Source organism: Rhinolophus hipposideros (assembly GCF_964194185.1).
Source record: "Rhinolophus hipposideros genome assembly, chromosome: 2".
Taxonomy (NCBI): domain Eukaryota; kingdom Metazoa; phylum Chordata; class Mammalia; order Chiroptera; family Rhinolophidae; genus Rhinolophus; species Rhinolophus hipposideros.
The window spans coordinates 62,193,717-62,207,550 of NC_138048.1; the positions used below are offsets into that span (position 1 = coordinate 62,193,717).

A 13,834-nucleotide genomic window follows, 5' to 3' on the forward strand; every position below is an offset into this window, starting at 1 on the left:
AAAGACTTAAAATCAAACCAGATTACATCTGTTTAGGGTGAATTATCAAAACTTCTGCAAGAGGACTCTCCACCTGTTTGTGGATCTATCATAAATGTACTGAGGGGCCAGTGCTTCCTGGAAAGTCATTTATTGGGTCAATCAATCACGGAGAGACTCCACCGACTGGGACCTCCATTGATAAGTGAGTCAGAAGTTAGGTGTGGCTAAGGGACACTGAAAGTGTACAAGAATGAGGACCATGGCATGTGAGAAGTCAGGAAACTGTCTAGGGCTATGCTGGACTTGCTTGGTAGAGCTGTGTTGAAGTTTTGGGAACATAGAAGGGGACATGACAGTCACTGGGGATAAGTGGCTAAGATTAGAAAAGGGGCCCGGGTCTGGTTGTGGTTGGAAGGGAGAGGCGGATGTGCAGGACTCCCTATGTGTTCCAGAGGATGATGACCGTGATGACAAACGTGGCCATGAACAGCAGGTAGAGACGGAAGAGCAGGGCGTCCATCATGTGGCTGAACTGCACCCACAGGCCCACCAAGTGCTGCTTCTGGGCCTCGTCTTCCTGCCGGGCCATTGTTGACCCAGGGCACCCACGTAACTCTGCCTCTCGGGGATCTGGCACCTTCCCTACCAGCTCCACGGGCTCCTTCAGACCTAAGGAGAGACAGAGACCCAGCCATGGACTGCAAAGGTCACCCGGAATGGGGTAGGGGGGGCAGGCAAGGAGGCAGGAGCAGAGAAGTGAAGGTGTTAGAAGAGGAAGTGTGGGCAGAGCTGACTTTGTTACCAGGCAGGTGGGCAGGGGGGAGGTCCAGGCCCTTAGTTCCCTTCTGGGGCACAGTGGGGCAGCATTTCGTTGCTCTGGTGCCATGCAGAAGCAGGGAATGGAGCCATCGGGGCATGGGTGGGGGCTGGGTGGTGGCCAGGTGCAGCAAGTAGGTGATGAAAATGGTTTCCAGCAGGCTGAGCACCATCAGCGACAGGCACAGGGCAAAGTAGACACCTGAGGGCAAAGCAAATTATAAATAAACCAGGGCAAATTATAAATAAACCACACTTTACTTAAGATTCTTTCCCCATATCCAGTCTTTCCTCAGAAACCCTACCCTCTTTAAGTAAGAGGCCACTGGTTCTCCTGACCCCCCCATCCCAGTCCTCTGCTGCCTTTGCTTCCCCAGAAAGTGGAAGAGGCCATACTGATGAGGGGGGTGCCGCTGGCAGGTAGTAAGTCATTCATCATGAGCAGGAAGACATTGTAACCCAGCAGAAGTGTTATCTTGAATGGAGCACGATTCTCATTTTCTGCAGGCAAGTAGAAGCTGAGGGCGTCAATGGCAACCAGAAAGCTACTGGGCACCAGAAGGTTTATGACGTAGAGTCTGGGCCTGCGCCTGATGGCCACCTGGTGGGGAGGAGCGATCGGAGAATGTGGCAAAAAACTGATGCCAAAGGCTCAACTGTATATTTGACTGTCTAATCCTTGCTGACGTGATGTTAGGCTGGCTATGGGATGATTATGCCCTTCTACAGAAGTGCCTCCACTTTGTTTTCTAATTTGTGTCCAACCTGCTGGGAATACAACTATAGGTGTTTAAGGGCAAATAGGACCCTTCGCTCCATCGGATAGGTGACTGGGGCATTTTTGAAACAGCTCAGCTGTTCCTCTCTGCATGCAGAGGTCCTGGGGATCCTTCAGTAGGGCCATTAGGGTAGAAGATGGAATGGGGAGCGGGTGCTTACCCTCCTAGAGTTTCTTTTTATGTCCCAAAGAGCCTTAGATCAAGAGGAAAATTAAAGAGCAATTGGGATGAGAAGTCAAAGAGCGACCCCAGGACTTACATAGAATATGATCTGGTCATATGTATGGCTTCCCACTGACATCTTTGGGGTGGCCATGTTGATGCCCAGCAGTTCCCATTCTCCCTGAGTCTGAATGACGTCACGAGACGTGTCTGTTATCTCCCACACTTCCTTGTTCATGCCGAGGGTCATGCTGTCCACTGCAAGACAGGCAGGGGAGCTCAGCAAGAGCTCCCAAGACTGCCGCCCACAAAATTCAATTCCTCCCCACTGAGTGTCTTCAACAAATTTTCCTCTCTGTCCTTTTAAAGCAGGGCATCCAGCTTTTCAGAAGTGGGTTACAGGACCCCCAGTTCATATGTGGGAGGGCTGCAGCACTGACTTTTTGTTAAAAACAAGGGTAAGTCAAAGTTGTTATGGGAATTTTGGATATGATTCAAATGTGAACAACTGGAGAATTAAGAAGGAAAATAGGAATGACTCCAAAATTATTCAAAATTTTTGGAGTCATTCCTATTTTTCTTCTTAATTCTCCAGTTGTAAGATGTTTCAGTGGACTCCACCATGAATATCTCAACGTTTTTATAATTACAGGCCTGCCCATTATAATGATTGATTTATTCAAATCTGCCACGACACCTGGTGGCATTTAGTTACATTAATTTACTGGTTTAAGTGTGTTAACTATTGAAGTTAAAGGGTTTGCAGCAGCTCGGGGTCAGGGGAGCCTCATTTGGTGCAAAGGGCCATCCAAGATCTAAAGCAATTGTCTTTTTTGTTTTTAAACTTTATTGAGGAATTAAAGCAGTAGTTCTTAACCCTGTCTGCACATTAGCAACACCTGGGGAGACATAAAAACTCATAATACCTGGGCCCCACCTGGAACAATTCAATTGGACTCTCCGGGATGATGCATAGGTAGTTATTGTTATTTTTAAAAAGATTTAGTGGGTATCCAGTGTTGAGAAACACTTATTTAAAATCTTCCCTAATAATATCTACACCACTTAACTATCTTCCCCTAACTCTTAAATAGCTGCCACCATGTGTCTGGCTCACCTGTGTGGAGGAAGGAACTGAAGGTGAAGGTGCAATTCTGTTGGTCAAAAGGGAAGTAGAAGATGTCCAGGTTACAGATGCTGGTCACCCGCCCTGGCTTATCGTACTGTATTCGACCTTCACTGCTGACATATGCAGTGAGACCTGGAGGTGTCTTATCCACAGTCATGCTGCTTGAGAGAGGAGAGGTGAGTGCTGTGGGTGCTTTAATTAGCTTTTGTCTCCCATTCTTCCCAGGTCTTCCCCAACTGTGCTTTCCTTTTGGGCTCTTTCTCTAATGTCATTCTATCTTGTCTCTTCTACTCCTCATAGTGTTTTGTGGGAGTCAGTTAGTTGAGACTGTGCCCCTGTCTGACTCTTTTGGTGTCCCTATGCCCTGTACTGACTCTAGGCTATTCTTTGCAGATGGGCTTCATGCACGTTTTCCCCAGCTCAGATACATACGATTCAACGATGACGATGTCTGGGATCCACAGGTTTTCAGCTGATACAGTGAGTTTATTGATGTTGACACACTCTTCTGGGTTCCAACTGATGAAAGGATTGTCCCACATCTGCACGCAGGGCAGTGGGAAACAAAGGCGAGGGATGGTGTAGCTTGTCCGGTCAGCCTTTGCTGCCTTGCCCATTCTTTAAATTCTGATCCTCTAACGCCACTGACGTCCCCAGTGACCACAGCCTATATCCCCCTCTTTATCAAACCACGTGTCATTAGCAAAGTACCCTTTAATGGCCTTTCCCCCCCCCCAGGCAGACCTTAATAGCCTAATACCACTTACACCCAGGAACACACCGCCATATTGGCCAGCAACCACTTGTCCATTTTCTTGGGTCACCATTTCTACCTTCCTAAGTTGCTCAGGGAGATTTGTGTCCCCAAGGTCAGTCCAGTTCTAGGTGGAATTATTTGGTCTCAGAAAGATCTATACATTAGGTAGTGCTTTGGGCTGTAATACCTTTAAGTCCCTCTTTGAAAAAAGCTTACAGAGGGAGGCGGGAAGGGGATAGTTGAACCTGCCTTACCATATTAATCCACAGGAATGATGTCAGAAGCTGGAGCTGTGCGTCCTGGTGAAGAAAGTTCCAGCCAGGATTATGAGTGCAAAAAGACTTGGCCCGCTCCCATCTCATACGCTCATCAATATTTACTAATTTATTGGGCCAGACATAGTTCTAGATGCTGGACTGTCTTTTCCTTACTGGTCTTCTTTTGTATCTAGGTATAATTCAGGACACAGACCACTTCTTTCTGGAGTATTCCAGAAAGGACAGGACTCAAGGGTAAATCTTTCCTGAAAACAGACATTCTTTATGTCTCCCTGCCCTATAGGAAAGCCCTCTATTTATATGAAACGTATTCAGAGTACCTATTGTTCACCACTGGACCAGTACAATGCTGGCTTGACAGGGCAGAGGACCCTTGTTCCCTATCAGAAGCTATGGAAAGTGAGGACCAGGTCTCACCACTTCCAGGATGGCAGACAGGGTGAAGGAGATGTTGACCCGAGTGGGGACGCTGTAATTGATGACTGGACGGAAGGCCTTTCTGTCAAACACTGCTTGGAACGCAGCAGGGTCCACCCCATGTTGGTCAAAGCCTGAGCAATTGATGGTGAAAGTGTCGCCTCTTCCTGTAGAGAGCAGAGACTCTGTGAGAGAGAGTCTCTATTGCCAGGACTGGAGCCTCTCTGCAGAGATAGAAACAGAGGATATACTGGGAAGAGCAGGTGAGCTCTCCTTCCTGGGCCAAGACTCCCTAAACCAGAGCCCTTCCTGCCAGAACCAGAGAGGATGGACCGACTGGTAGGCAAATGGTGGAAGTCCCTGTGGTGAGCTGAGTCATTACTCTATCCTCATTCCCATTGTTTCATCCTCATGCAAAACCTGCCCAAATCTATATGCAAACTTGGCCCTGGGGCAATGGCAGCCTCTTCAAGTAGTCTTTTAGTGTACCCATCACAAGCCCCTTGAGTCCACCTAATAACACCGTTGAGCTCTGTCCTAAAACTTGTATTCCAGTCACTCAGAAATTTGCTGTAATGTATTTTGTTTCTTCATTCCATCCTCACGGACTTCTGTAAGAACTGATTTATCAAAAAAATAAGAGAAGCAAAAGACTGCATTTACTAGGTAGATAAAGAAAATTCGTAATAGGTATTCTGAATGGATGCTTACCTTGGTGCTTTGCGTTTATTTTGCCCATCTCAAATTTAGTGACTTCAGATATCTTGGCGTTTATTTCCAGCCTTGGGATCATTAGGTGATACCATTGAGCACAGGCCATGCCAGTGCTGTGTTGTCTCTGGGCTATGGCCAGGGAGCCACCTGAGCAGGATCTTTGCCCTATTTCTATCTTGGTGTAATAGTTCCCCCTGCCTGCTCCTCTCCATCGCCATCTCTTTCCATAATAGTTAAGGGATGTGCCCTGACAGGGAACAAATATTTCCTCATGAAAGCAAAGTATCCACTTCCTTCTATCTAAGATTGATCCCCACCCTCCCTCAGTATTTTACTTACTCCTTCATGTCATATTTAAAATTAGTGGCTACTCTTCTCACAGATATCATATCAAAGGAAAAAGAGATAGGAAGGGTAGGAAGGGGCATTGGAGGTTAGTGAAAAGGTAGAATTTAGAGAGGTGGTGAAATGGGGCTGTTTAGTAGATCCCTATGCAGGTAGGAATAGAGGAATGCTGTGTGTCCTCATCAGTGGAATACCTTTCTATCTGTCACCAAAAGGAAATGAAGACACAGACATTATGGAAGAAATATTTAACAAGTTAATTCTGAATGTCCTCCAAGTGCTACAGGGAAGTTTCTAGATGTCCTTCAGAACCCCACTCTGGTCTTCCCTATTCTTGCCCATCTTACCTTGAAGCAGAAGGTTGACAGTGAGGCAGAAGAGGAGTCTTCCCCCAGCAAGCCACCCCCCGTCCATCCTTCTCTTCTGTATTCTTCTCTGGGGACTCACCAGGAGCCCCTAAACCCTTGAGCTTAAAGGAGCTTAGACCACAACTTGGCGCCTGGTTTTGAATACTGCTCATGACAGGTGAGGTGACCACTCCCTGGTGAAAAGCTGTGGCCAGAGATGGCACAGCAGAGTGTCCTGCTTTGACCCTGTCTAGGTATGCCTTCCGGGCTCCAGGCAGGGAGGAAGTTAGGCCAAGACTAGGGGAGAAGCGTCTGTTTGGCAGCTCTGTGCTGAGGTCAATAACACAATAACTTGCCTTCATGAGAGAGTGTGGGCTGGGCAGGTGAGAATTATGTTCTTCTGAGGCCAGGGAATCTGCAGATTTGGAAAGGTGACAATATTTAGGTATTTGGTTATGTATTCATTAGGGATAACTGCAAATGCCAATTATAAATCTTGACTCTTGTCTTTATCGTCTATTGTTTATATTTTTCCAACAGCCCCTAGATTTTCTCTTTCCAATCTCTCTGCCTCCCTGATTCACTCTCCCCTAAACCAATGTTCCCCATACATTTTTTACTCTATGCCTGAATTACATAATAATAGAAGTCATAGAATTAGCAGATAGCAGAGCTGTTTTTAATGTTTTTGTGTTGTCAATAGTGTTACACATTATCACAAAGTAGTAATCTCGGCTAACATCAATATCAACGGTATGTGTCAATATCATATCTTCTGTCACATCACTATAAAAAACACAATCGGACCAAATGAGTGAATTGGAGCATTGTTATATTACATCAGTTACATTTCCAGAAAGACTTGGAAATTATTTTCTTGCAGAAGGGTAAAGTTTCTTTTAGAATACAAAAGAAACTTTGTTCAGAATGGACAGCCCTGAACAGAAAGTACTAAGGAAGGCCGAAATGGCTTACGGCCCCAGAGTAGGAAAGTAGGAGAGAGGGCTGCAATGTCCTCCATTTGAGGTGTGCCATAGCTGCAGTTTTTTAATCCCACCAGCTCTATATATCATTTCTTCCTTTCTTTGGGAACTTGGCCAAAGGATTGGGCCATCATGTCATGAAGGACCAAAGTGCTGCTGTGTCTGTATCCACGTGGACACACCCGTGGGGCTCTGGACTCCTGAACTGGCTAAGAGTGAAGGACTTTCAAAAAATGCTTGAGTTCTGCAGGTAGGCTGAACTACCAGACCTTAGATCCAGGAAAGAGGGGTTAACTGCAAGCCCTGATGAAAGTGGCTAAGACAGTTGATGTATATCTGGTTCTATCAACGTTGGCTGAAAAACGTGACCTAAGTCTATTGGTTGGACTCAGAAATAGATTTAGCTGCCAGGAGATGGAGACGATAGAGGCGGGAGAAATAAAGCAGTCAGGCAAGGGCTCGCTTCCTATCTGGGGAGTCAGAGGTGCAACTCTGGGATCTGGAAATCTCAGGTACTATTGCTGATGATGGTGGTAATGGTAGCTAATATACTGAGCCCCTGACTATATGCTAGGCATTGTGATGTCTTTCTTACCTACTTTATTTTATGGAATCCTCTCAACAATCTCACAACACAGATATTAGATAGGAGTATGTGGGAAAAAGCAATGGAGCCAAGGAAATAGGGGATGGCAAGTAAACCTTGTATTTCCTGACCATATTTTAGAACACAGTACGTTTGAGGAAAATGTAAATTTTGTCATTAATCAAAAAATAAAACCAAAACAAAAAAAACACCCATAATCAATTGATCATCTTTAAGAAAACACCTAAAACGATGAGTTAGAGACTATTTTCAAATAAAGCAATAAAAATGATAGTACTTAAAATACCAGGGTTGCAGGTTTTCCAATGCTTATGGCTCATAACAAGCCATGTAAGACTCACACAGTTTTTCAGCACGAACATTGGGTGTCTGTCAGAAGTCTTTGGGTATATGGTGTACTTTCCACATTGGGCAGCTCTCCATCTCAGACAAGTAACTAAGCACCTGAAATGCTTGTTGAGGAGGCCAGCTCTCAGAGTTCATCCCCAAAACAGAGTTCGTTGCTACAAATGTTCTTTGGACATCCCTCCTGAGTATGCCTGCCTCCTCCTTTCCGTCTTCAATAGGCTTTCAAAAAGGGGAGGTTAGCCATATTTAGACAGAGCTTTAATAGGTAGGCTATCATTTTCTAAGGTCATTAGGAATGGCTTTACCCTACATTCTCTGGAATATCCTGGGGAGTCTCTAAGATTCCCATTTTAGCTTTAGGTAGTTGTCTCTCCTAAGCTAAGCTATGGACTTTCATGGTGACTCAGTACTAGGAGATGGCTCACAAAACTCTTAGCGGATTCAGGGGTCATTGTGGGAGGGTCAAGGACCTACTCCACACTGCCTGCTTTCTCTGGGCATCTTTGCAGCCTCTATTTTGGATTCACATATTTCGAGGATTCTTAGACCTCTAAAGACAGAGACTTTGAATTTGGGCTTTAACTGACTACTCAGGCAAATCTGAGGCCAGCTAAGGACTCCTGTGAGACTGGGATTGCCCAGGTTCTCAACCTCAGTACTACTGACATTTTGAGCTGGATAATTCTTTGTTTGGAGGGATGTCCTATGCATTATGGAAGGTTTAGCAGCATATCTGGCCCACCAGATGCCAGTACCATTCCCCCCCCCCCACAGCTGTAACCCTTAAAATGTCTGCAGACATTGCCAAAGTTCGACTTGGGAGTAAAACTGACCACAGGTGAGAACCACTGGCAGCTTGGATTCCTAGGGGATTTAACACTTTTTTTTAAAATCCCAGACGATTATAAGATGGTCACTACCTATGTACTTTCTCTTATTCCTTGTTCTGACTGGCAGGGCAATTTCTGGCTTATCTCCACGGAACTTCCAGGATGTACAGTGAACAGCCACTTTAGAATCCTTTTCAGGCTCCATAATATTGGTATCTGGTGTCTCCATGGCTATACTCTAGGGAACCAGGAGAAGGGAGGTTGGGCAATAGATTCCCTGAGGCTTCAGGATACCAAGGTCAGAGGCACAGACACTGGATTTAGGAGCCCAGGTGAGCTACAGTGTCTGAGGCCCAGAGGCAGGGGTCAGCACGCAGGCCGGCTAGCTGGGTCTGTGAGTACACATGAGAGCTTGCTCTCCTCTGAGATGAGAGCAAGTGTCACCTTCTAGCCGTCTTTTAAGCACCGTGGAGGTACCAGATGGATATTATCATCATCTGGGGCACACGCTTGTTCTGGCTGAGGGCTACCTGTGCAGCCTGTGTAATTTGTTTGAAAAACAGATGTGCCCATATCCTTCTTCTATTTGAAATCTTTCAATGGCTCCCATTGTCTTTAGCAGTTATGTTAAGATTGCTGAGCCTGAGAATTTGTATTTCCAACAGGTTTCTGGGTAATGCTGTGGCTGTACATCCTGGGACCACACTTAGAGAACCACTGGCCTACAGGATGAATCTAGCTCCTTAGCATGATACAAAAGGCACTCTGTGACTTAACTCCCACCTACCTTTCCATCATCTTTGCCTGGGGTTTTACGTTCTAAACGACTTGTTCTTCCCCTCACCCCTTTGGCCCTAAATCTGAATCTTAACCCCAAATCAGAACTGCAGGCTATAGTGCTCAGGGATCTGTTTTTAACTAGATCCACAGCTGATTCTAATGCACATGGGCCTTGGACTATACCCGGAAAATAGCACCCCAACATTCATGTGGTGTTTCTCCTCTATATTCTCACAATCTAAAATGTATCTTCAACCATTGAGCTCTTGATCCCACTACTAAAGTTTTAATGATTCAGCTCAACTCAAGCATCTAGTCTTCTGAGAAGCCTCTCTCTCTCTCTCTCTCTCTCTCTCTCTCACACACACACACACACACGCACACACACGCACACACACACATCTCTGAACTCTGTTGTGACCCTTCAGCTGGAAACATCTCTTTACCTGTGTATCTCCCCTCCTGCTCTGTAACCTCATGGAGAGCAGGAAGCATATCTGGTCCTTCTTTGTCCTCACCCCCAACCCCCAGTGTGTGGCATGTAGCAGTGTGAGGTCAATAAATGTTAGTTACCTACCTGGCCTGTCAGTTCACTGTAGATGGGGAGAGAGACATAGGCACCTTGCGCAGATGGAAGGAAGGTGGTTGGGAACCTCATGGGAGTCCTGAGGCCATATCAGAGAAGTTGCTTGCTGTCCACATCGTGTTGCTGAGGTGTGGGCCTCCATCTTGGGTGCAGTTTGGGGGAGATGGGAGTTGGCAGAAACACAGCAATTGGAAGCAGGTGGGATCCAGGAGGCTGGAGCCAGGGCCCAGCCTTTTCTTTCTGACTGTATCCTCTAAGTTTCCAGTAAACGCCAGGCTCAGAATGGCCTAACCTTGACTAGCATTTATTAAGTTTGTGCCGTGTGCCCTATATTGTATTTGGTACTTTACTTACAGTATTCATATCCTCACAACTGAGGGTTCAACACTATTACTCCCATTTTACAGATTAGGAAATTGAGGTGCAGAGGGGTCAAAATATCTTGTTCAGTGTCCACCCAGTGGAAATTGGTAGAATCTAGAGTCAATCTGATTCCATTGTTCTTTCCTTGTTCTTTTCATTCCTCTATAGCTGGGAAGTCTGGTGGCCTGGATCAGTGGGCCTCTAGGTTTCCACCAATGAAATCCACAGGCTTAGACAATGCTTGAATCCAAAGTTAAACAGTGGCAACAGGAGCTGTAGTTTTGCAAGTCACAGACCCTAATACCTTTCTCCTTAGCTTATTCCAAGGGGGATCACACTGCATGGTCCTCTGGTGGCCCCATTCATCTGGCACCCTGGGGGATCAGGTTTGGGAAAATAACGGTAGCCTGGCAAGGACAGAATTAGAGACTAGAAGGGGGAAGTAAGAATCATTGTTTTGCAGCCCAGATGGATGACCATAGTGCACAGAGACCGTTGGCCAGGGCTAAGGAGCCAGGAGTCCAGGAGGCAACCAAAGCATCCAAACTGCAGGCTGGGGCAACAGCTGAACTCAGGTTGGCTACGGTGCCTGGAGCAGGAGAGAGGGAGGGTCCTGGGACTCCTGCAAGGCACCTGGGAAGAGTCCCAGGGATAACAACTCGCCCGTGGCAGCCACTTGGACAGGCCCAAGTTCTGATCCCAGGCTCTCTTGAAGTATGACAATCCCATAGTTATCATTTTACTTTTCTCCACTTCATTTTTCTCATCTAAAAAATGAGGGGATTGAACTAGAAAATCTCTAATTTATCGCCTCCTACCTAGGATTCTCTAGGTCTCAGCCTACATGATAAATAGATGCTCTCTTGTGTGTCACATTTAGTTTTCCAGTGTCTTTACAGTTACCAATGATTTTTAAAAATCCATATTTTAAAAATAATTTAATCTGAGTTATTATCTCCACTTCACAAATAAAGAAATTTAAACTTGTAAGGCTAAGCCACTTGCACAAGGTTATGAACAGCCCAAGTGGCATATAGGCCAGCACCTTATACCAAGATAGAAAGTAATGGAGTCAGATTAAAATCCAGGGTTGCCAGATTTCAAAGTCTCTGTACTATACTATTATTTCCCCCTGCTATGTAGCAGAACCAGTGCTAGTAAACGAATAAATAAGAGAGGTTGTCAAAGGGAGGATCAGAAATTGGCGAGAAGGAAAAAAAGAGGCTTGAAACGAAGTCCGTGACTTCACATCCTAGAGCAGGTCTGAATGAAGAGGAGAGGGAGGAAAAGATGGCAATGAGGTAATAAACGTTAATGTCAAGTTAATAGGGAACCTAAAAAATGTAGAAGACATGGAAAAATACTGCTTATAAAAGTTTAGAGAAAAAGAAAGTGGACAAATATGTATGCGAGAACCACAGGGCACCCCTGCAGATGGACGGACAAGATGAGGAGCCGTTAGGCAGAAATAGGCCATCAGATGCAAGACGGCCCAGGCAGGACCAGTTTAGATTTTTTTTAAAGAGGTCGTAAATTGCTTTTCAAAACCTTTCAAAGGCTTGCCACATAAGAGAAAAGTCATTAACGCAAAGTGTGCTTATCATATGGTTCTGTTATAGATGGTATAGGCAGCAGCTATTCCTGTCAATTTTCTGGGAAAGCTCTGGTTTCAAAGGTTCTGTATGATTGTATGTTATGTGTTAAGATCACAGATTCAGATTTTGCTTTTGGAGAAAATAAAATCACTATAATTATATCATGCCTTTTCTTACTGAAAAGAGATATAGAGCATCTTAAATCATGTGTCAAAAACGATAAGTTGGATAGTTTCTATTCAAATAAAACTTAACGCTACTTGTTTGAAAAAAATCTGAAGAAAATAAGCCAAGAAATGTGTACCATGAATATATGTGGGGGGGGAAAAAACAAAATAATGCAACTTGATCTAAAATAATTTCAGAACTCATCAAACACTGGGTAAACGAGCTACTCAACAAAGTCAAGGATGAATTTCCAGGGCAAATGACTGTCTCAGGACAGGGCAGAGGACTGAAAGGTCTGTAAGTATCTGACAAGAAGTATCAGCGGCAAAAGATGAAATCCATAGAGAATACCGAGGAAATATGAATTGCCCAGCTTAGATTTAGGGGAATATACACCCCAGCAAGGAATGGAAAAAGTAAGAATAGTGAATTTGGGTGTCATGACTTGTGAGGGGAGTGGGGAGGGAAGGGGTGAGAAGTGGGAAAAACTGAGGGAGGGAGGAAAAGGGAATTTAAAAGAAAGTTTGTCATTGGGACCCGGATCACGGCCTTGCTCTTTCTGTTTTAATTCTCCTAAAGTGTTAACTGCTCAAGACTTGAAATGGTATTGATGTCTCCACATGGGACTCCTGGAGGACCTGTGTGGTTCTCACCCTCAGCTTGGAGGGCTGTGGGGTCAGAGTCCAGTACCTAGGGTCAGCCTGCCCAGGTGCAAACTGCAGCTCGGCCACTTCACCAGCTGTGGAATCTTGGCAGACAGCTCTCGGGCTATGACATCGTCTCCCTGTGCTTCCTTTTCTCATTTATCTCATCTCAGTTATTTGACTATATATAAGTGGGGATTATGCTATAAAACCTCAGTTCTAAAACCTAAAGAGCTTTGAAAACCAAATGACATCCTGTGGTGGCAAAACCTGACCTGAGACTAATGAAACTATTCAGTTTCATTTTTGCTATCTAGTGTGAACGTTCATAGATTTCAGTGCAGAAATATTCATGGGTTTGATGTAAGGTGCTGCCTCATTCCCCACTTGGGCTGTTCATAACATACAGCACATGCACAATTGTTACTTTTTTAAAATCTGAAAAATTCCAAATTCCAAAACACATTTATTTGGCTCCAAGGGTTTGTTGATGTGTAGTTCCTACTTCATAAGGCTACTGTAAGGATTAACTGTATTTATTCATATAAAGCACTTAGAAGAGTGCCTGCCACATATTAATAAATGTTAGTTATTACTATTACTATACTGTGTCCTTTCTAAAGGCCCACATTATAGAAAGCTGTGAGTTGAGAAACTGCCAAAATAATAACAGATACACTAATTTCCGTAGGTGAATATCAGGGCTCCTGATCTGAACCTAGATTGTGTATACACTAGGTCTTGGACATGCGTAGAGGACTAGGGGTGGTCAAGGGAGTACTTGTCAGAGTTCTAGAAACTGAAGAGCCAAAGATCTTCCTGGAAAAATAATGCGGAGAAAAAAGAAGCAGAATTAAGGGACATGAGTTTAGTTGGAAGACCAGGGGCCTGAGTGAAAGGAGTGATTCAGAATTGAGCAGGGTATTTCTGCCTCAATACGCCAGATTCCCATGGACTTCTGCCTGCAGAAGGGAACTGCAAGGAAAGAGCAAGTAACAGCTGGTCCTGGTGACTCAGCATCCAGCTGGGAACATCTGCGCTACAAGATTCAGCCTCCAGTGGCTTGGGCTCCGAGAGGGCAAATGCTCCTGCAGAGGATACTGGGTTAGGACCTTAGGCCTGTACCACTAGCAGCAGCACTTCTAGAGGACGTTGGCAGCCTTGCCACTGTTTGGGCATGTACAGTGACAGGAGGGCATTTGAG

General features: G+C 45.1%; 1 protein-coding gene across 1 annotated transcript; it reads right to left on the bottom strand.

Moving 5' to 3' along the window:
* Nucleotides 1-421: 421 nt before the first annotated feature.
* Nucleotides 422-5,793, bottom strand: LOC308508304 (5-hydroxytryptamine receptor 3C-like; the record flags this gene model as incomplete). The annotated part of the gene is made up of 9 exons (XM_081074748.1): nt 422-651; nt 785-1,000; nt 1,195-1,399; nt 1,837-1,997; nt 2,857-3,026; nt 3,301-3,410; nt 3,880-3,924; nt 4,321-4,487; nt 5,727-5,793. The coding sequence occupies 9 exons, from the start codon at nt 5,791-5,793 to the stop codon at nt 422-424; spliced, it is 1,371 nt and encodes a 456-aa protein (XP_080930874.1).
* Between the last annotated feature and the right edge of the window lie 8,041 nt (nt 5,794-13,834).